A 23,966-nucleotide genomic window follows, 5' to 3' on the forward strand; every position below is an offset into this window, starting at 1 on the left:
TAATTCTAGTGTTCTGAGCTGTGAATTAGGACTTCTGTCTTATTCTGTCAAGAAGAGGCATATTAGTAAGATTTTAAAAGTTGTCTGAACCAGATATTACTAAGATCATGTAACACTTGACTTGTAGGGTGGTATAAAAGTGAAAATGGTGAACTGAGTTGTTTTCCTATCTCAGAAATGGTTAAGCTACCACATGCAAAGTTTTCACAGACTGTTTGTTTCCTTGCTGAATTGAGCTTCCTGTTGCGAATAGCATTAAAAGTAGGTCATGACACCTTTAGATTTTTCTTTTTAATTTTGAGATTTTTTTCCTGAAATCTTTCTTTTGCAGAGTTGGAAAAATTTTGCCCTAGTTTAAAAAAAAAAGTCAGTCCTAGACAAAATCTGGAACTCTTCCAGCTAGAAAGTGTTAAACAAGTAGAAAAATTGGAGGGAAACTCGGTAGAAGTTATGCTAAAACACTTCCTACTGTATTGTCACTTAAAAAATAAAAAGGAGTTAAAAACATTTCCAAGATTGACTACAACTCAAAAATTAGAAAATTACCAATTTATTTGAACACCATCTTTTGTAATTCAAATGATACATTTGTATGATTCATGATAGTTTATTTTTCCTGAGCTGACTTCTGGTATGGAAATCTTCACCCTGTGTAGTTCAAATTGCCAAATCAAGCAAACAAAAAAATGATGCTTCACAGCACAAATTGTAGGGTGACCTTAATAAATTCTGATTAAACCCCCATCTAGTATGTCTTTCTGGGAATACATCAATTTATGCTGTGATTGTGTATTACAGCTGCCAATAATTCTGAGGTGTATTCATATTCAAGAAAATTGACTTGTTTTCCTTTTAAATATTGTTATCAATCTTCAAGAAACTAGACAACCATCACTGATAAAACTTGCAGATTTGTCTACTATAAAGAGCAATCTGGATTAATTGATATGATGGATTTAAAGGATCAGAGTCTTACAGTAAAAGAGGATTGTTTTGATGTATGATACAGATAGAAATTCCTTCGAAGAAGGAGAGGTTTTAAAATCTCCACCATTTTTCTTCACTTCACTTATGAAAGTTTGTTTTCCCATTTCAAAGGCATCAACTGCCTGTGAAGCACATGGATAGAATGTCCTGCCTTGATCCCCAGAGAGCATCACCTTCAGATGGAAAGGGCTTCATAATCCCTCAAAGAACTGAGGTTGCGTTGGCCAGTCTGCTTCACTGGGTCCTCTTTCTTTTACATTTTCACGATAGGTGTAATTTTTGCCTTTTTCCATTCACTATGACCTTTCAAACATCAGAGTTTTATATCTCCTTCAACCCTATCAATTATATCCCATGAGTCCCATGAACTCATTTTCTTATTTAAGCATATCCTCATTGATTTTCCTGTGTCATGGATAGTACTTGATTCCCCCAGACTCTGACAAAAGATGCAGGAGCTGAAAAGCCTGGTAACAAACCTTGATTCAGGCAAAGAAAGCATGTTCCTCATCTATTTCTGTGCTTGTTGTCTCTGGGTCCCCTGCCCATGGATCAGCAAGCCTGTACTTTCCATAGCCTTTCTTTTGCTACAGATATGCATGAGGAGCCCTTCTTTCAGTACCATCATATCCTTAAACCTCCTAGATGCACAGTACAACACTTGAGTAGCATCCAGTTTCCTACCTGCTTTCTGCAGGTAGCTGACAGTGTGCCCATTAGCAACTGACCTGTGCACTCTCTCCAAAAGGCTGATCATTGTGTTTTGGTCTAGAGGTAGTAATCTCAGCAAGAAATCCTATCATGGTGTTGAGGTTGAAGAGACCATCTTCAGGACTGTCAGGCAGACTATTCTATGTAAGGACTTTGCTGTTTATCTATACCATGGTTTTGCCTTCCTTAACTGTGTTTTTGGCGTTTTGATTTGTTGTTCTACGTCTCCTTTTTTGACCTATCTCCATCCTAAGTAATCTATTATAGCCAAGGATAGTCAGGCCTACAGGGAAAAGGTTATATCTTTTATAAGACCAAATAATACAGCTGGAAGAAAAACAAGAAAGGTTTTTGTCTCAGAGGACTTTCATTAGATTTCTGGGCTCAAAGCTTGCTCTCTCCCCTGGCTATATTTCTTGGTCTAATAGAAGGTATTACTTCTCTTTACAAGCCCATCCTGTTCATAGAATTACAGCAGCAAAGCTACAATGACACTTACATGTGAGCAGGGAGACAGAAACCTATACAATTCAAAATAATATATGTTCTATATGTTAAATTTATCTATTTAGCATAGTCATTCTGAGCATAGTGATAATTAGCACAGAAATAGGCTGGGCTGATTAGAGAATGTTTTTCAAAAGAGATCTGAACCTAATGTACGTTTCTGGAGGTGGAAATAAAAAATGCCAGTGCATTAAAGGTAGGAATAGACCTCTTAGAGTGACTTAAACCTTGTTTTCATCAGGGAAAGAGCATATAAGAAGTAACATAAAGACATATTGAGGAAATTTTCCTAGCTACTGAAGTGAGAAAATTATGAATCCCATTAGCTGAAGGAGAAGGACAGTAGTGAATATTTTATAGTTTAATATAGTATTCTGAATTTTCAAATCTGTCTTTAAAAAAATCACAAAACAGCCAGACATGTTCTGGTGTCAGGCTCAAACTTACAATAGCTTGTTTACATAGGGACTTGTTTCTGATTGTTCAAGGAATTAAAATTCGTTAAAACCTCAGAATGATAGTTACTAAGAGTAGGACTATCATGTGCTGTGTAAAGCTTACTCTAAGTTACTGCTGATACTTTCTTTATAAAGTATGTGGTCTGTATTTTCATGGGTTGTGAAGCTGGTAAGAATTGAATTGATAAATGCAGATGTTAATGCCAGAAACCTGACAGACCAATCATGAGAAAAAGATGGTTTGTAAGGGTAATGTGTCCAGGCAAATAAACCAGCATAGCTTTCTGATTATTGAATGCTTTGGAGAAACTGCCAGTAATCTCCATAAAGGAGCTATTATAGGATATTATTCCATGAATAAATTTGTATATAAAAATAGATGAATTATTCACTTAGTTTTAGTGCATCTTGCATAGAGGCAATTTATATTTCTTGTAACAGTACAAATTCTCATTTTAATGAGTGTTTTAATGCAATGAAAAGTGAGCTGAGCATAACTCCCAGGTGTTGTACTAAAAATGGAGACATATTCAGGATCTATTCTAAGAAGAAATATAGTTGCATTTGCAGGTGTAGAGATGGAGTTGGATTCTCATATAGGCTAGTAGGATTATTTTCACTAAAGTACTCTGTCTTACACCAGCCAAGACTCCAGCCTCAAATGCCTTATAGTCAGGTTCAGATTTGCAAAACCTGATTGCATATTAGGAGTGCAATGAAGTGCAGGTTAAATGAGTAATATATAGCTATATCAACACAGTTAATGAAAGTGTCTAGAGTAAAGTGTTTAAATCTGAACTAATGCTGACAGACTATTAGCCTTCATCTCTGCTTTAGACAATGGATAGATGCCACACCAGGTAATAGGCTCTTTTGGCTTTTTTTCCCCCTTTTTCTCTTTAGCCTGAAACAGGAGACTTACAGCATATTACCTGGGATTGCAAAGATGGAGGTTAGTCTGACAGTGAAAGACCATGATATTAAAAATAAAAAAATAAATTCGAAAAATGACTGTGGGAAGTTTGTGTTAAAGTCTGGCACTATAATATCGATGGGGAGGCACGAACATATTATTCACAGACCCTTGTCAATTTATTATTTAAATCAGTTAACTTTTATACAGTTTAGTTTGCTCAGGGTACATGCTCACAATAAGATGATTGGATAGCTCAGTCTGTGCACGCGTCTCATGTCTCCAGTTCATTGGACCTGATGTCCTGTCCACGCGATCTGAAATCATCCTTGGCATAGAAACCTCTTTCTAATTAATTTGCTTTTAGGGTTTTACTAAATTTGCAGGTGTTTCATTATCTTCAGTTTCTCAAGGTTTTCTTTCTATAAACATATTATGTTCTCAAACCTTATAATTAGACACACAGCTAACAAGTATAAGCATCACATATTTTCACACAGTCTATAAGTATAAACAATACACACTTGTCACTTCCATGGCAAGCAAGGCCTACAGAGTGCAGGAAAAATTGTTCACAGAAATCTCTCTGTCCCAGTGACACTATAATAATAATAATGTCTTCTTTCTAAGTTTATGAAAACCAGTAAAATTCTCTATCAAAACTATAATGGAGACAAGAGTAGTCCAGACAAGAGTCAGCTTTCAAACAAGCAATTTTAGTCTTGCAGATATTTACACCTTCTCTAGTGTAGCTGTTGACCTTAGGACCTACTCTTAGGAAGATGATTAGTGTCCCCAGAGAAAAGCTTTCAGTGTTCATTGGAAGATAATGCAGTGGTACACAGAGGCTGTTGAGAAACAGGTCTCCAGGATTCTGTTTTTAGACTCTGTCTAACATTTGAAGGGATATTACTATTTTTAAGTCAACTTTCTTAGTGAAAGAAATTTCTCATATGGGAAGGAGCTTGATATACTTTTATCAGCATAGCGTAAAGGCTGTGACTCTGGCATACTCACACATAGATCATACTGAGAGAGAATGCTTGGACATTTCCAGCCCCTCAGTAATTGGCTTTACAGGAGAAACAGCTAGATAGCTATCAGACAGGCAATGTAAACAATGTAGAGCTGAAAATCAGGAGAAAATGGGGACAAAATACTTGATTTCGGCTATGTCTCTAATGTTAATTATGATTACAGTAAAAAGCACCATTATATAAGAGACTAATGCATACAGTAATGTAGTTCCTACCTCAGATAGTTTACAATCATATCAAGTGGGTGCTGCTGAAAGTGGGAAGCAGCAAGTGATCGGGGCAAATATAGTAGCTGTAAAGTGCTCAAGAAGGTAATTTGCACCCAGTTACTGATTTCTTAATGTAATATTAAGAAAGACATTTTTCCCTTTCTTAAAAGTAGTAGATCTTTTAAAATAGAAAGATGATTTTTAAATACGTATTTTAAAATACATATTATCTCTTAAAATTAAATCCCAGAAACACTGTAGTTATAAGCACAGTATTACTACTTAACTGGTTAAATAATCACTGCCAATATGCCAATATAGATCCTTAGAAGGATCTTTGCAATATCAAACTAAGGTTCTCAGTGACTTAAAGTTCTTAGTTTCTTTACACAATTTCAGCATTGTGTATGCTAAAAAGGATCGATTGTGGGAATATAGTGTACTACCAAATATAATTTTCATCCTTTGCAAGACAGATTTATAATGTGTTTCTGTAGTTTTAATTACTAAGATATATTGCTAATATATTTTTGTGGCAAATTCCAGTGTCATTAAAGCAGTGATTTCCATTTGTAATAAAAATGTATTTTAGTGATTCAGCTATTCTAGAGAGGGCTTATTAGAAGTGTCGATTCATCTTTTAAACTAATGGTTTACTATTTTCCGCAAGGATCTTTTATTTAAATCTTCAGGTATTCTACAGCATATCATTTGCCATTTAATGTTTATGATATGTGGATTGTTCCAACAAGCTTACTTACCATAATAAGAGCAAATACTTGCACTGCATGGAGCAATGAGTTCATAACATCACTCAGGCTGTCAACCATTCAGTTTCTCCAGAGCAATCTACTAAAAATATTTGTCTTGGTGGGTAGAACATAGCTTTTTCCTTATCAAAATTTTTTAACCTTTGGTTTTGTCCAACTGATGGTAAAGCAGAAGGGATTTTATTTGTTACCACTTTACCAAAATTTTTTAGAAACTTTGTGTCTAATTTTCAGAGAAGTTTTTTATGCACCAGAGAGACACAGCCTGCTGCTGTAATGCTGTTTTATTGTGTTGCTTTTTAAATTTTTCAGTAGCAAATAATAGACATATATAAATGTGTCACTTTTTTGCAAAATGTTATAGAACTCATATTAGCCCTTCTTTAGTTGCCAACCTTATTTCCTTTCAGCATACGACATTTACTCACGCTCATGCCTCTGTTTCTTTAATGCAGAATTACCCACTCTATGTGACTCCTTTGAACTGGTTACTAACAGATCCTTCTGGGGTTTAGATCCTCTTCTGTGGAACACTGATTAGTAGTAAAAACAGTGGGCTCCAAACTTGCTTTAAGCCATGCATGCTGTGTAATGTGCACAAGTGTAACATGGACATCTTAAAAAGGTTTTGCACAGGCCAACTCTCAGCTGTGATTGATCTACAACATCACCCCCAGGAAAAACCAGTGGGCAATCAGAATTACGCTTTTCCTGGTGGTGAGGTGATGATGCCTCTGAAGAGTCGCTGGAGGCATCATCAGATGGCCATAGGAGAATGGGGCTGATTTAGGGACAGCCTTTCTGCTGCCTAATGATGTAGCAAATGCCCTGTGGCATATAGAAAGGAAAGAAGCTGAATGTATTGTGTATGCTGAACGTGAGGTTATAGTGTTGGTAGTTAGAGAACTACTTTTGATCATTATCAGTATAACATTTCGTTATCAGCATAGCAGTTCTGTCATGGCCTCTAGAACAAAGGTAATTTCAGTAACAGTTTATTGCTGCCAAAAAAACCTGTGCTTTGCAAGTAAGGCTAGATCACTTGACAGGGAAGTATTCCAGCAGATCATCTGCAGGAAAAATTTTAGAAAGTGTTATCTGGACCCCATAGAGGGAGGGACCCCTGGTATGAACCAGACCATGACCTAGTAACTCAAAGATTTCCCAGTGCTCAATGCTCCTGGCCCCTGTGCTGATCTTTAGGACACTAGGTGAACACACCTGCTCTCATTGCAGTTGAATTTAGTGGGAAGAAGTTATCTCTTGTTATCCAGGTTGTTGGCCACAACCATCTCTTCAAACTCACTCTTGACCTTTCTGTTCTCCACTGCCTCAAGCATCATGGTCAATAAAGAGTCTTCAGAAGAAGCTGCTGTTTCTTCTCGGCTATGGCCTGGTACTGATATTCTGCTTGGTCACTGCTGTGCTAAGTTTTTTGATTTCTTCCTTGATAGTTCTGATTCCTAAGAAAGCTGCTCTCTGCTGAAAGAGTAGAAAAAACACCCCACAATCTTATTTTCTTTACTACCAAACTCTCAAAAATATATGTTCCCGTAAATCACTTGTAATATCTGGTCCATAATGCACTGAAAGCTAGTGACTCTCTAGCTACCCACCCTGTCAGCATGGGTTATACTGGAGTAATATTTTCTAACATATCAGTGACAAAATGAGGCTTTGATTTACTACCCATCATCAAGTGACTTATCCAACTTAGCATACCTCTTTTTTTCTGCCAACACTGAGAATAAATCCTTGATTTTATAAACAGAGTATTGATCTATGTGTAAGCGAAGATTGTTTCCACTTCTGTGTTTCCCATTTAAACATCACGTGAATGTGGAGAATCAATGGAAAGCAGTTTGTCATCTAGTGCTACTCTTGCTGCATTGTTGTGTTAGTTTCTCTGTAGTGAGACACTTAAAAGCAATATTTGAGTAACAACTTTGCCCCTTTTCACCAAAGCTCTCCATTCTTTAGGCACTCTCTGGAGTGCCTTCACATATGCACATTTAAACTGGAAATTAGTTAAATTGTCCTTTCATGCAAATTTCTCGTGCTCCATCAGCTTCTACATTTCTTTTTCTCTTCCTTTTTATTCTTTTTTTTTTTTCATATATATATATTAGTTGTTGATGTTGATGCTTTGTGAGCAACTGTTTCATAGCCCCTGTGCTTGGGAGGTATGTTGCACTAGCATGAATGAATAGGAGATACTTTTGTCAGATCTTTCTTTGTACTACTTTTAAGAAGGAGCTGGCAAACTCTGCTGTGCTGAGCAACAGAAAGTGTAAGCTACTTTGATGTTGTGTAACTTTGAAGAGTTTCTAGACAGGTATAAATATGCTTAGAGATACAGAAATTGTCTTTACTGAACACTGGTGTATGTTCTCACAATTCCTACATACTAATTCCTTTGCTTGTCATGTTGGTGATGAGAGGCTGAACATGTCGAGGAGACAGGGGCCCACAGCTTTTGGGATAAAAATACTATCTTATCACAGCTTCCACTCTTTGACTTTGTATCTGGGATTTGGAAGTAATGTTTTCATGTCAGTACATCAGTGCCTTGAGTAAGGAAAGAAGATGTTTTTCTGTGTCTTTTTCTTATTTTGTGTTTCATGTTGAAGTTAAGAATTATGTAGCAATGCCAAAGATGCTAAGTGTAAGTAAAATATAAAATGAGGTTGTTCTGTTTCCAAGGTTTTCAGGACATGTATTTTTATGGTGTGTGCATTCTAGGAACATCTCCCACCCTTTACCCCAAGTCACAGAATCACAGAATATGCTGAGTTGGAAGGCACCCACAGGGATCACTGAGTTCAGCTCCTAGCACTGCACGGGACAGCCCCAAGAGTGTCACCATGCACCCAAGAGAATTGTCCAAACACTTCTTGAACTCTGTCAGGCTTGGTGCTGTGACCACTTAGCTGAGGAGACTGTTCCAGTGCCCAACCACCTTCTGGGTGAACAACGTTCTAATATCCAACCTAAACCTCCCATGACACAACTTCAGGCCATTCCCTTCTGTCCTGTCACTGGTCACCACAGAGAAGAGATCAGTGCTTGCCCTTCTTCTTCTTCGTCTCTCGAGGGAGCTGTAGACTGCAATAAGGTCTCCCCTCAGTCTTCTCTTCTCCAGGCTGAGCAAACTAAGTGACTGCAGCTGCTCCTCATATGGCTTCTCCTCAACTCCTCTGAATGCAACTCTTTTTTTCATTCATAAGGCAAATGACACCAGCAGTACTGGTCATTGAGCATTCAGCAGCTAACTAACTAAACAAATCTACCTTTGAGTAAATAGTGGTGAAGTATTGCTTTATTTAAAATCCTTTAGCCTGCCAAAGAAAAATGGAGATTCTCATATGCTATGCCTGAAAAAATTATACTTCATAACATTATACTTCATATGAAAAGATAACTAGATGTAGAGCTCCTTGATGCATTTCTGTGCACGCAATGGTATGACAATTCTTGTTACACTTCAAAAATAGGGCTAAAGAGATGCCATTGAGATTAGTCCAGATGTTCTGTAGCCTCATTGGGCCCCACGTACACTATACCTAAACACATGTTCCCTGTCAACTGCCTTTAAAATAAACACAGATTGCTTTAGTATAATCACTACTTGTACCACTGCTTCTGCTATTGCAGCTCCTGGGGTGGAACTATACACGAGCCTTTCTTTTCCTTGGAGAGTGATGAATCCAGTACACAATTCTCCATGTGGATTTACTTCAAAAACTGACTCTCAGACTGCTAATTCAGTGATTATATTGAAAGGAGATTTCATTGCAGAAAAAAAAGCCAAGGTGCTTCTCAGAATACGTGCTCACAGGGCTGACTGCAATGCAGTGTGGAGGTACCCAAGGAGCTCAGCACTGGCAGCAGTCTGCTGCAGAAACAGGGCATTCAGCATAGCTCAGTTTACTCTGCTCTGAAGGATTCACTTATGTGGTTTACTGGACTGGGTTTATCCAGTATCCTGCTCTGTAAACTCACTTCTCTCCAAGTGAAACTGGTGGTTTTGTTCTGGGCTGTTGCAATTTTGATTTCGTTCTGGAATGCTCCCCCTAGAATTTTTGAGCCCTGCAACAGCAAATGGGGTTTGTTGATATTCCACTTTGACAAACCTTTCTGAAAATTAAAATCTTGCAAAAGCACCTTCCTAAGCTGAAGGGAAAGCTGGCAGTCTGCTGAAGAATATTTGTATACTCCCAGGGAACTGATGAGAAGCTGAAATGTGCCGTGTGTGCTTTCTTGCTATAAGTAGAAAGGGAGCTTCATGCAACACAGTGGAAAACAATATTTTTCATTGTTTGTCATTGAATAGGTTTGATGAAAAGATTTACTATGATATGAAAAGCTTATATATTGTGACCTAATACAAACTGGAATAGTAACCTGGAGTATTTTTCTTTTTGATTTCATAAAGATGTAGTGGTTGAAAAATGGACCAAGTTCAATTATAAAACCTGATTTTAAGGTTTTTGGGTTTTTTCAGATGTTACCTGACTTAGATAAAATAAATCCTTTTAAACTCTTTAATATACTTAATGAGAAAGGAGACAAGAATTTGCAATTAAAAATCAAAGTGGTGTATTTAAACTGTACATAAACCTGAACTTGCTTGGTATTATCAATTTCCCTGAAATAATTCAGGCAGCAAGGTTTCAGTGTGAAATGAAAGTGATATTTATGAGTTTTACTCTGGGAGTATGAAGAACTTTGATAGCAAAGGGGGGAGGTCAGTATTGGGTCAGAGAACAGGCTTTTCTGAGTATTTGACTTTAACTGAAATATGGAGACAGTGGGAAGAGAGATCACCATCTGACTCATTATTATCCTCTTCTAGGCCTTTTCTTCAGAGTTGTGTAAGGATGTCAGGGGACAGGAGTGCAAAAAAAAACATGAAAGGTGAAAGCAAAAGAAGCATGGCTATACAGTAATTTATTTTGTTAAGTCCCATCTCCCTCATAACACAATAGGAGAAGGAGGAGTTGGAGGGAAGTTTTCCTGAGGGGACTGACTGCGAGAAAATGAGATCCAAGGGTAAAGAGAATGGGGAAAAGACCCAAAGTGATTTGAAAGATGAGTCAAAGCTGGATGAAGTAAAAAGTGAGGTCCCTTGACCAACCCAAACCCTAAACAAACAAAACCAAAAAAAAATTTAAAAAGGTTCAGGAAACAGCAAGGAAGATCAAGGGAAAAAAAGTAAAGAGGAAAGAAAGTACACTCAGAGTGCACAGAGAAATGGCAATATAGGAAAGAGGAAGATAACCACAGGTTAGGGAGCTGCTGGGAGCACTGAATTCACAGAGAGGACTAAATAAGGAAAAGGGGTATTTTCCAAAGATAAAAGAGATGACACTTAGAAGTGGGAAATGATAAATTAAAACCACCAAATTTCAAATGAAAGGGAAAGTAATAATAGAGAAAGTAAGCTAAAGATGAAGCAGGGGAAAAGTGAGAGATCATTAGAATGACACCACTGGCTTGGGGAAATGGTTCATTTTCTTTGAGACATGGTGATTTACTATACATTTCAAAAATCATACCATTAGTGATCCTCTAGAAGCTTGGCCTAAGCACTCAGTATGAGCTTTGTGAGCAGAGCGTGCAGTGTGAGAACAGCTATGGAGTCTATCCTGTTTTCCTCATATATTCAACATTTGTCAGTGGTCTAAAACATCCAATTATAACTTCTGGCACCAATGTGGGTCGTTGAGAAAACATTGAGTCAGGAGCTAGTAGGCAAACAAACAGCAGGTTACCAGCAGGTAACTTTCCATTAGCTTCTTTATTTCAGTTCAATAAGAAAAGGAAATTTAGGCAGTGCCCAAAGCAAAATATTTTATTAACTCTGTGCAGCCTTATTCTACCATGTGCTTTGGTTTTGAGGAAAGAAATTCTTGCTTAGGTCACTTGCACTTGTGTCTGTGATCAGTTAATAAAACAAATAGCCCACCTTGGCTGCTGCAATATAACCCTTAGCCCTATGGATATAAAACTAAACTTGGGTATTCAAATTCTCCTAACAGCTTGAAAATAACAGGGCAACTCCAGGGGCAGGCATTCCTTCTAGTCCAGAGACAAATTAAAGCAATAAAACATACTGTACAAAATAATTACTGAATGCACAGAACTATATAGATTTCACCACAAAGAATGTAGGAGAAACAAGTGCTGCTATACATTATCCAATTTGTTGAACACAGTATTTTCTATTGATTTTAATACCTTATTATTTGCTTACTATTACCTAGGCTCCAATGAAGGTAGCAGTTAAACACAGAAAGCTTTCCTGCTAACCAATTGTATTAGGAAATTGGTGTGAAGAACAAAACTGATCCTTGATTCTTTAATCAAGTCCAAGGGTGCAAAGGCCCTTAGTAAATCTCTGGCCATCAGAATTTTTGCAGATTTGGTTGACTAACTGTTGTTTGCTGGCTAGAGAGCTGAACTGAAAGGACTTTTTAACCAGGTGACAGAGCGTCTGACTAAATTTTACATAACTGACAGTATCAGATTGACAACTGAATGATCTCTTTTACAGTGTTTCTTCTGTAGGACATAGTCTTTCATCAATAGGATTTAGTCTCTGATTTCCCAGTTACTTTTGGTCCTATTAAACAACAGCTGACAAGACGCATGAGAAATACTCTTTGCAAAACAATTTCTATGTTGTCCTGCTTGAAGTTTGTCTAAACCCTTTTTTTTTAATCTTTTTTTTTTGTGTGCATCCTGTTTTGAGTCTTCCCAACACCCCTGGGAATTCAGAATCTTCTAGCTGAGTGCTGTTTCATGACAGCTTTGTGGTGTCTTTTTCATTTGTGTGAATTATTATGCTTTGGAATGGAAAAGGGAATTATTGATGCACATTTCTTCTGTTGAAGTCACATCTTGGAAAAAGTCAGTTCTTAAAGCAGATTGGACCTGGGTGAAAATTGAGGAAGGAGTTTGTGAAGAATATGTGGTGAGGAGGCTGGTATTTCTGTGAGTACCCGGCTCTCTACAAGCTGCTAATGGAACAGCTCCTCAGCAATGCTCTGTGGTGGGCATTTCCACTGGAAATGTTTTGTCAGGCTGTCCATACTAAACCCAAGATATTGTTCTTTTGGGTTTTATTTATTTGTTTCTTTGTTTTCTTTCTTTAAATGCCAGGGAAATAAAGGAAAAAGGAGTCACTAATCCCAGTGTCCTTATAGATTTCAATTGCAGATGTAACATTGTTTTATCTTTCAGGTTTCCACTGCAGCTTCTCTAGAGTGTTTTCTGCTCTTGACTGTTAGTAATATTGCTGTGTTGCAGTCTGAGTTCAGAGGTGGTTGCACTGCAATGCTGGATGAACCGGTTCCTGTATATTTCCTGTATTAATTGAAGTAACAGAACGCTCTACGCTTTGATGTAGTGACAAGCACTTAAGTTATGCATTTTTATCAGTATTTGGGTTTTACTTATTTTCTGTGATTGTCCTCAACTGTGATCATACCAGGCCAATTTATTTTTCTTGATTAATTGACACAGTTTTAATCTACTTTTTAGTCTGCCAGAAATGAAAGGAAAAGCTCTCAATTATTCTTCAGGGTTCACTGATTTCATAGGAAGTAGGGGAGAAAAACTGGCTGTAAGCTCTGTCATAGAGGCAATATAGATTTTAGCGTTCCAAGTTCCCTATAAATCAATGCCTGGAAATTGCAAATACACATGAAATAGATTTTTCCTATTTTAATATTGATATACAAATTGAAGAGCTTCCTTAATGCATTGTTTATATAGGCAAAAATTTCTAATAAAGAAGAGAGGTAAATTTTTGGCTCTGCCAGCAAAACACGAGAGCAAAGTCCATTCCAATAATGATGACAGTGGGGATAACCGGCTGGGAGGTGGGATGACCAGAAAGAGATCATAAATTAGATATCAAAGGAAATAGAAGACTGTCAACTTTTCCATCTTCATCATATTATATCAAATCTAGCAGAATGAAAGTTGTCAGTAGAATAAATAAAAGATATGGCAACAGAAGTACAAAGCAGTATAAATGACAAAGTTCATATGGTATAAAGATGACAAGCACTGGGCCCAATAGAGAGTTCCCATCACCAATCGACAGAAATCCACCAGAGTTAATGTGAGATTCTGTTAGTGTCTGATCCGTTCTCTCATTTGAACTATCAGAGACAGGACAAAAGAAAAAGGAAGTAAATGCAGAAGCAGCAAATGTTTTGCAGAAGCAGTTAAGTGAGACATAAAGCTGAAGAGATAGCTTCATATCACCCCCATCTCGCTGCTTCAGCAATAGTTACATTTGCTCCATGCTGCAATGACATGCTCAAATTGTCATCAATAAATGTTGATTTGTTTTCTCCCAATAACAGTAAGCAGCTCCCACTCAAAATCAATTTCAACTTTGTTGGCAAGACACTGCACATTTGTCTTTGCCATGACTGTGCTGCGTAAAGGAACAATTGAATGGAAAATTAAATGGACAATAATTGAAAGTAAAAAGTGCCTTTTTAAAGGAAAATCAGTGCTATGCTGAATTTCCAGGAATCATTTATGTTGGTGGGGTTTTTTATCCTTAAAAAGGTAGAATGGGTCAGGCTAAAAATTTAATTATATAAATACGTGCACAATAATGTACATAATTAAAAATGGACTTAAACCTCAAAAGGATACAAAGGCTCTTCAGTAACTTCCTAGGGTTTTAATTCTGGCAAAAGCAGGACCGTTTCTGCAGTAATTATACATCCAGCACATTTGGATATGCTAATTGGATCTAAGCTCTAATTAGTTTCTTTGTGTGACTAAGAATGACAATCGCCAAATTAATTTCTTCTGAACTTGAATGCTGTTTTCAATATTTTCAGTACGGAAAACATAGACTGTCAAATGCTTTGCTTTATAGGATGGCAGTGGTTTATCACATACAGTGTACAGTGCACATATTTCAAGTACATTTGCTACATTTCACTGCATTATTGCAGATAATACACTTCAGCAATTAGGTTATTTATCTCAAGGTGTTGCTCTGCCAGAGGAGTGATGAGGACCTGGAACATGTCAGCAGTCCATCCATACCACTGTGAACATGTGTGAACAGGTACACCATGGAAATACAGAGGAAGCAGAGATGGCTAGTGTGATTTGTTGGTGGTCTTTGTGATCAGATAGGAACATGAAGTGAGGAAACCAAGAAGTGATTATTTGTGCTTTTATTTAGAAATAGGTATTGGAAAGATGAGTAATTAATATGATGCCTCATACTTTTGTTCCTCCTTGTATCCTGTTGCTGCTTTCGGGGATTTCTGATGGTTTTCTGAATCTAGTCGATCCTTGATTCAGTTATTACTCATCATTATCCTTGCTCATTCCCTGACTGTAGTATAACCTTGCCTTCAAAATGGCGAGAATTAGGACAGCTCTGAGTGCTTCTGAAAATGGCAGAGAGAAATTACTTCATTGTTTTAAGGCCATCTTCTTTTGAGTTACATAGAATTATGAAATCATTTAAATTGGAAAAGACTCTTGAGATCATTGAGTCAAACCTAACTTCTATATCACTGCAGAAAGCTTGTGTTCTATACTTTTTGAGACACTCATTTCTTAAGGTGGTATCTTCAAAGAATTTATATGAATATATTGAAATTAAAAAATTTGGAAGTTGCTCTAAAGTAATGACTGTATTGAAGAAAACAAATACTTCAAATTATCCATTTATGAAATTGTTAAATATGTTTACTTGAAGTTTGTTCCTTGTTTTCTGTTTCACTTTGAAAGATCTGTGAAACACATATAGAGAGACTTTTCACATGAAGAACTGAAAATAATGGTTTCTGTAAATTTCTGTTCTAGCACAGTCAGCAAAGGTAGTCCCCTTCTTTACAGACCCTTTCAGATGTTTTGCGATTGCCATTTCTATGACTCTGTGTCAAATTGCATGAATGTTTTAGATTTTTTACAGTTTATATTTCTCTACAGGATTGAATTCTCCAAGAGAGTAGTCTTAGTAGAGGCTACTTGGACTCAGTAGGAACCTGCTGATGTCAATCTTGGTTTTTCAGAGGGAGCAAGACCGTTTGTTCCTTTAAATAGGGACATGAAAACCACCTGGGTTTAGAGGCTTAGGGTAGCTACCTGAGTCAGAGGATGAGCATCCCTGGAAAGACTTCATGCAACGTCCATGGAGAAGGCAATTCAGAGCAAGAACTTGTACTTGCAGGTGTCTATTTCTTTGGCTGTGTAACAGCTTTACACAGGCACTGGCCATAATTAAGAGTCTGCTTCAAAGTCCTCTGAAGTCAGTCATTGTCTTTCTTTTAGGTTTTGGATTTAACATTGGTAACTGTACAGGCCAGCTGAGTGGGGTAATGAATTTCAAAACCAAAACTGGTTATGTTTGTATGTGATGCTAAGGGATATGTGTTTGATGGATTTGTTTCTCTGTACCCAAGATAAGCATCAATCAACATATAAAAATGTAGGCAAGTTATGTTTTCAGAAAAGCTAAATTACAAGTCACTATCTACTAAGCTCAGATTGAAAGACAGTTAAAGAGATTCCTGAGCAAAAGCTTCCATTGACAGAAGCCCAAGAAATACTATAACACCAATGCAAACAATGCCATAGCTGAATTTCTTTTCTGCATTATCTATTGCATTTCTTTCTCAATATTGTGATGTGCTTATCCGATGATCTTTCAGTCATCTTTAAATGTCGTTTTTAACCTGGATTTAAATCACCGCTGTTTCATTAGCAATTAGTAGTAGTATAAGCTTTAATTAAAACTAGTGTAATTCCTTCTGTCAGAGTTCCACTAGGAAAGATGGGCTGAAGCTGACAGCATGCTAAAATTATGGTAGCTATTATTTCTTTCATTAATGTTTAACTGAAAGTAAGGTAGAAGTATTGTTACAGCCATAGTACTTTTTAAATGTTTTTCAGTAATGTAGAAGTCCTTCCTGAGCTGTTCTAAAGCAATGCATATAACCCCAAATCCTGGATACTGTCATCCATTGCACACTGGTATTTAAAAGTGCAAACTGATATCTCTAATTGCTTAATTTTCAATTTAAAGATTAATCTGCACACAGGCTCTTCCCTGGTTTTCCATCCCCTTGATTCCAGAGGGTGGTTCTGTTTATTACATATGTTTCTGCTTAAAGCCACCTAAGAGGAATGATTAGCAAACTTTTATGGGCAATGAGGAAATTATTTATGTTTTCCCTTTTAGCTCGGCTGCTGGAATCCTGTCACTGGTCTGAATGGGTCACTAACAGACAGAAAGTTGGAGAATAACATGCGAGGAGTGGTTCTGCGTGTGGTGACAGTGCTGGTAAGCAGATCCTCAGCTTTTTGCACTAGTAAAAATGTATTTTCTTCCTCTTGCCTCATCTTTTTATTAAGTACACCATTCTACCAAGAAATTAGTTGGTGTTGGAGTGTCCAACTTAAGCTTATCAATACCGGAACAATGAAGTATTTTCCACAAAATAAAATTATTTTTCAGTACAGCTCATTTCAGAGTGAATCAAACACATTAGAACCCGTTTCTTCCACAAATACATTCTAAATTAGTTAACACAAATGTGTGAACTGATAAAGGGCAACTTCAACTGCCCTGTTAGCTAAAGTTACCTAGCTGAAACTCTAAATGATTCCATTCCAATTACCTTGCCAAACTGAGTACAGTATGAAACAAGTTGTTGCACTTGGAAAATATTCAAGGTCAAATTAAGGTGAGTAACATAAGTTTGGTAAAACATATACTGTCTCCTCCTGGCTTTTCTTCAGCCAGGTTCATCCCCTTTGTGGACATCCTGCATTTAGCAGCTGCAGTAAAGTTCTTGGTTTAAAACTGAACAGACAATGTCTGCCAGAAGAGGAAAGCACTTCATGTTATGAGGCCAGTGTTTTCCCTGCCATAAACTTTGGTTGCTCGAGGAGTTGTTAGAGTGGAAAAACATAACAAAGAAAGAAGAAGGAATTAATATGAGACATTTTTATCTCTCTTTAGAACAATGCCCAAATACAAATTTGACTCAGGGCTGCAGAACTGTAAAGGTTATATTGAGTTATTTCCCTTTTGATACTGTCTGCTCCTCTTTTTAAGTTCCAGTTCAGTGTCTGAGGGCCTGACCGCTTGCTTATAAAGAACAGGATGAGTTTTCACGGTTTGCATTGCTGACAATTCACAATGAAGGAAGAGGCTCAGTCAGGGATGTGAAACCACCAGAGCAGTTTTGTACCCCTCCAGTTATTTTATGGGCCTTTAAAAGCTATTATCTGTCAGGGTGCCTAGTCTGTTTATGGCATTTAGTATACTAAAGAACTTCCTGTGATAATATCTCCAAGACAAAACAAACCAGCCAAACAAACAAATAAACAAAAAACTCCAAAAACCCCAAAACAACACCAAACCAAACCACCACAACAAAAAAAACAACCAAATAAGAGGGATGAATGCACAGAAAAAGTAGTTAGGGGTGAGCATTGCATGTTCATCAAAATACTATCATGGGGGCAGTGGCTGGTCTTTGTTTTGCGTGATACTTATATTAATTGATTCAGTATAATTATGTACTGTTGACAAAAATCATCTGCGGATGTTGCATAGAAAAATAAATTCAAATTAGGATCTTGGAATTTTTTTGGTTCTTCTTCTTCCCTCTCTCTCCACTCTTACTGATTTATCCCCAGTTATTTTAGTTAGCTTGCCAGAGAGCATTCTTCTTTCAAAGTCATTATAGCATGAATATTTAGCAACTTGCAAAGATAGAAAAAAGTAATTAGTTATGCTGATAGGATAATAAATAATAATATACTGTATTAATATAGTAAATATTAATGTTAACAATAAAGACAAACATTTTAATTTCAACACAGAGCACATGGCAGTTCAGTCTCCTCACTAGTTTTATATGTGCTGGATAGGACAAAACTGGACAAAACTAAAGATTTATATTTTACCTGTGTGATGAAGATGTGTGATTTTGCCTTTGACATGAGTGCAGGAGGGATTTCACCAGTTAACTTTATTTTACTGTTTATCTTTATTATGCTTTCTTTTTCATCTTTCTCCCAGTTCTTCAATTAAGTCAATATATTTATATTACAAGAATCTATACAGACTATGAATGATTAGTTATTGTTATTAAGTCTACCAGTTTCTAACAGTATGATTTTGATCTGGAGAAACAGGAAAGCTTGTGTTAAAATCAGATAATACCTTTGAATATCCATAGGTTTCTTTTTCGTTGAGATTTGAGAACTTAAAAATAATTTGTTATTTTTTCTGTTAACACTTCAAATCTCTCATGTCTTTCTGGATAGCAACCCTTCTTTTCCAATTTCATTTTGTTATGCCTTCAGGTTGAGAAGGACTTGTTCTAAAAATTGCAGTAGAATTTGAGAGGATAGCAAATTGCAACACCTGGGTTTATACTGCATTATACTCACTATGAAATGAAACATTCTGGAATCTGAAAATGATAAATGATTGTGACTAATTTCCCAAAGCAGTCTTTCAATAAGCAAGTGCTGAACAATTCCCATCATCCGCATCCATCTCCCCAGATAAATTTAGTAATTATGGGCTACGTATCTGCAGATCCAAAACATAATCTGTTTCTGAATATGACAGAATACAGTATGGCCCCAAATTGGAAATCATCTGGTTTCATTCGGTAAGGAATCCTGACTCCTCTGCAGTTAATATGACTTCTCCCCTTTGCAAAAATAGTAATAAAAATATTTCTGTGTGGTTTATTCTGAGGGGAACTATAGTCATGTTGGTGTACATGTGATTCAACATTTGAATCTGAGTTGGATTAGTATTGCACTTTCCACACTTCTAGAAAAGGTTTATTTTGTCTTACTTAAATATCAGATGTCTCTGTCTTGGACTGCTTCCACATATGCAGCTGAAGTTTGAACTTTCTGTTTGACAAGTTGCTCTTGAGTTCAAGTGACTTGCTGGTGAATTTCTGAAATGTAATCTGAGTTTCTGAAATGTAGCTCAATCAAAGGTCAGCATAATAGTTCCAAACAAATTCAGAGTGTCTTGAATGAACAATTGCCCAGAAAAAATTTAGCTATAAATCCATTTTGGTAATTTCAGTTTATCTTCATCTTTTTCAGCTGTTCACTTTTATTGAAAGACACCTAGAATACAGCAGATATTCTCATAATATCCTTTTACTAGCTGTGACAATTAATGAATTATTCATATGAATGATAAACCATTAGAAATGGAATGAGATTTGTCCTGTTTGACAATGAATAGGCCAGCAGGTATTTGCAAAATCGTGTTTCTAAAAAAGCCCCTGTTATTCAAAAACAGCAAAAGTTTGACCCATTTTAAGGCATTAACACCTTGACTGAAAAGTACAGAGCCTTTTCTGAAAAGGCATAAAGTATAATATCCTAATGGTGCAAAAGATATTTGTGACTTTTCATGAAAATTTGATGCAGCTCCCAACCAGGAATGTATTTTCATATCTGGAGGGTTCTAAAAACACAGATAGTGTGAAGGAAAGAAAGATAATAGCAAACCATGCTGAATTATTCTTTGCCATACATCCCTATTCACTATTTGTTGAGAGTTATTACCTATAGGTTACTTGCATGAAGCTGCATTTTGGTACCTTTGACTCCAGGTGGGCACTGTGAGACATGATGTAGTGAGAGGACTGGCAAAAAGGTAGATAAGCATAGCAAAAAGAAAACCGAAAGAAACAAAAACCACCATCATTTGCACCATGGAAAATGTTATCATATGTGGACTAGTTCAATTCTCAGTAGTTGGCATTAAATTCATGAGCATTTGTTGCCCAGATTAGGAAAAAAGAAACTTGAAAGCAGACAATGTCTTTAGGGACATGAGCTGGCAGGCGGTGTGCATCTTCTGTACCTTTTTCTATTGAACTTACCACTCAGAGAGAAGATGAAAAGTAAGCTATGAAACTGAGGCCTGGTTTTAAAAGCTGAAATTGTTTTGGGATTTGACTTCCAACTCTGGTTTAAATAAAGTAAAAAAAAGAAGCTGGAGTAGCTTTCAGGGTGATTGGGAAAAGGACAGGCATAAGAAAGATGAAAAAAGACAATGTAAGCATATACAGAGGAACAAACAGTCAAAAAGTGATAAAGGATAAAAAATGGCAGGACTAAAACATCAGTGAATGACTTTAAAATAAAGATCAACTGCAGCAAAGATTATGTGCAGGATACCTCATAAAATATTGAATAAATATTTTATAATAGTGTAGAATATAGATATGCCTCTTCTACTTTCTCCCTTTTTTTTGGTGATCACTTTTCTCATGTAGTCCTGATCCCATTCCCCATTTTCACAACTGAATGGTGTAGACTTCTGTAAAGACTTTTTCATCCCATCAGGCTGTGCTTTCTCTGAACCAGTGCCTATAATCTTTTAAGAAAAATAATTTTAATTAAATTATATATTGCTCTGTGTTATCATCCTTATTGGTATATTGGACTATAGTGCCCCATAGTGACTTTCTTATGGCAGCAGAAATGCCTCAGGAGGTGGTAAGGTTAAGAAACATTACCTGGCTGTCTTCATCAGTTGTGGTATGTGGTACGTGTTTTGTGCATACATATTTCACTCATTTACCTGAAAGGGGTAAATCCTTTTTTGATTTATGCACTGGAGTTTGAATGTCAGAAAAGCCGCGTGATGTAGTTTATTGTATCTGGAGTCTGCCATAAAATCCCTATATACTATAACTTAGCAATGTATTTTTTATATATTGTGTATATACCATTTAGTATATACCATGTGTGCTATAGTTAAAATATTTCAAAATTACTTGGCCATACTCTTCCCCTCCATATATGCAGATAGCCTGCCAATGTTACATGCACATCAATGTATTTAATATACTATGAAAAAAATTGAGCCTTTAATATGGAATAGAAACATAGACTCATAGAACAGTTTGGGTTGGGAGGGAGGCCATCTAGTCCAATCCCCCTGCAATGAGCAGGGGAATCTTCAAACAGGCCAAGTTTCTCAGAGCTCCATCCAACCTGATCTTGAATGTTTCCAGGGATGGGGCATCCACCACCTCTCTGAGCAACCTGTTCCAGTGTTTCACCACCTTCATTATAAAATATTTCTTACTTATATCTGGTCTGAATCTACCTTCTTTTGGCTTAAAACCCTACCTCTTGTCGTAGTGCAAAAAGGCCCTCCTAAAAAGTTTGGTTTATCATTGCAGAGAAAGTGACAGTATTAAAACAAAGAAGCAGAGAGGATTGGAATTTGTGCATTTCTTCCTTGGGCTGAAAATGATGACCCATAAATAGAGATAGAAAAAAATAAGATTCCTGAATTGCATCCTATTCTCAGCCATCTGCCCTACTTCTCTTCTGAGGATTGCCACTCCTGTTTAAGGTTACTTTACTAAGTAGAAAATGAGGACAGGAGCCATTTAAGCTGTTCTCTTGTAACTGTTCAGTGTTGATAACTGAGCACCCTAACTGGTGCACAAGGACCTATCAGGGCAATGTGTGCCTTGATTAGATATTCCTTGCTTTGCCAGAAATTTGGTGTGGGTAGCCTCCTCCCCCTCTAGTACTCCCTTTCAATTTTTCTCTGCAAACATCTGAATTTGGGTTTCTCTTGGAAAATACTTACTTTTTTTTTTTTTCTCAAGTGGTACTGTACTATGATGAGATTTCCTCAAAACAGTTATAATTGAAATCATTACTATAGCAGCAGAAACTAATATTTCTTGATAGAGACAGAGCCTGTCTTTCTACAACTCTTCCCCCCACTACACCTGTACAAGGGCCAAATTTAAATTGCTCTTGACTGGGCACAGGCCTTTTTTAATAGCTGGTTTATGTGCAATCCATTTCTCTAAAGTAGCAGGTACTATGTACTAGATGAAGTGAATATCAAGCAATTCAAGTGTTTTGGGACCTGGCTGGGGACACAGCTTGACAGCAAGGTAGGTGCAATGCAAAACCTAGTAGGACTAGTTTTTAACTCATCTATATGTCAGGGGCTACCTCTCAGGGCTCCTTAGCTCTTATCTTCTCACTGACCTTTACCCTTCTGCTCTGGGCATATTTGTACTCCAGAGCAATTCGTATAGTTCACAGAACACACAGGAAATCTGACTTTTAAAAAGAAAGAGGTTCTTACTCTGATTGTAGTTATCCTTCCATACTATGCAAGATAGAAAAGGAGGTGAACTGCATGACAGAGTTCCTTATGAATAGGACCTCTTACAAGGCTGCTGGAAGAGGTATAATGCAGTTCCCAGCAGGTTAATATACCCATACTACACTCTTGTTAATTCAAGTACCCAAACTAGCTACATTAAAGCTACCATCGTTCTGTTCAGACATACTCTGAAACATTCCAATCAATTCCAATCTCAATCCATATTCCTATCATATAACTATCATGGTTCAGAAAGAGCTATTACCTGAATTAAGTTATTGTGAATTAAAATCAATACACAAAGCTTGGCAGCATCTTAATAGACCATTGCCATAGATTGCTTTGAAAGATGTCTTATTCCCATTGCAGGGCAATGGGAGGAATTGGGAATGAGGGGCTAACATTTTTTGTTTGTTTCTTCTAAATAGCTCTAAACTAAAGAGCATAATAAAGTCAGAAATTACCATTTCATTCAGGAGAAAAAGCTACTGTTTAAAGTATTGCCACTGAAAGAACAAACTTCATGTCTTGTTGAAGATGACCTTAAAACTATCATCAAAAAAGTGACAGATGATGCATGTGCATAAGAATACTGGTAGATAAAGGCCACATGTAAAATACCCTCAATATTGTATTCAGTTTCTGGGATGTGAACTAGCTTCTTGCTGCAGACAAAGCAACTTTTCTGTTAGTACAACGAGCTTTCTAATCAGTTTGAAAAGCACAGGATCTGAGAACAGTGATTTTCGGTGCCAATACTGTTACACAGCCCATTGGCACAACAGTATATTGAATGAGTAGTATTTAATTATGCAAGATTTTTTAGATTTGAAACCTTCATCTTTGCTTTAGTGTCATTAAGGACAGGAGGTTGCGTTGTGCATTGCAGCAACTTTTATAACTTGCTAGTGGGAGAATTTCTGTAATGAGAGAGTGAAATGTTTTAATTAAATTTTGGTCATTGATTCTAACATGAAGTTATGTACATTGCTGTTCAATTAAAAAATAACAAGCTGCTTGGCTGTTCTTATCCAAAGAAAATCCCCAACACAGTGGTCAATAAAACACTTGAGGAAATTAAGTATTTGGGGCTGCATAGTTCACTGAAATCTTTTGGGTAAGGAAATGCGAAATGGCTAATATTTAAAAGGAGGGAGGTGTAATTATTTTATAAGTCAAG

At 36.8% G+C, this 23,966-nt stretch overlaps 1 protein-coding gene across 1 annotated transcript in view; it reads left to right on the forward strand.

The window, feature by feature from the left end:
- The window catches only part of LOC108500870 (glutamate receptor ionotropic, delta-2), a gene marked incomplete at its 5' end in the record, with an annotated part of 287,748 nt that overhangs the window by 124,850 nt on the left and 138,932 nt on the right, over positions 1-23,966 (forward strand). The window contains one exon of the mRNA XM_017822214.1: positions 16,826-16,927. Within this exon, the coding sequence (XP_017677703.1) occupies positions 16,826-16,927 (102 nt within the window). The remainder of the gene's footprint in view (positions 1-16,825; positions 16,928-23,966) is intronic.

Source organism: Lepidothrix coronata, unplaced genomic scaffold (assembly GCF_001604755.1).
Source record: "Lepidothrix coronata isolate B3197 unplaced genomic scaffold, Lepidothrix_coronata-1.0 Scaffold96, whole genome shotgun sequence".
In the NCBI taxonomy this organism is placed as follows: Eukaryota; Metazoa; Chordata; class Aves; order Passeriformes; family Pipridae; genus Lepidothrix; species Lepidothrix coronata.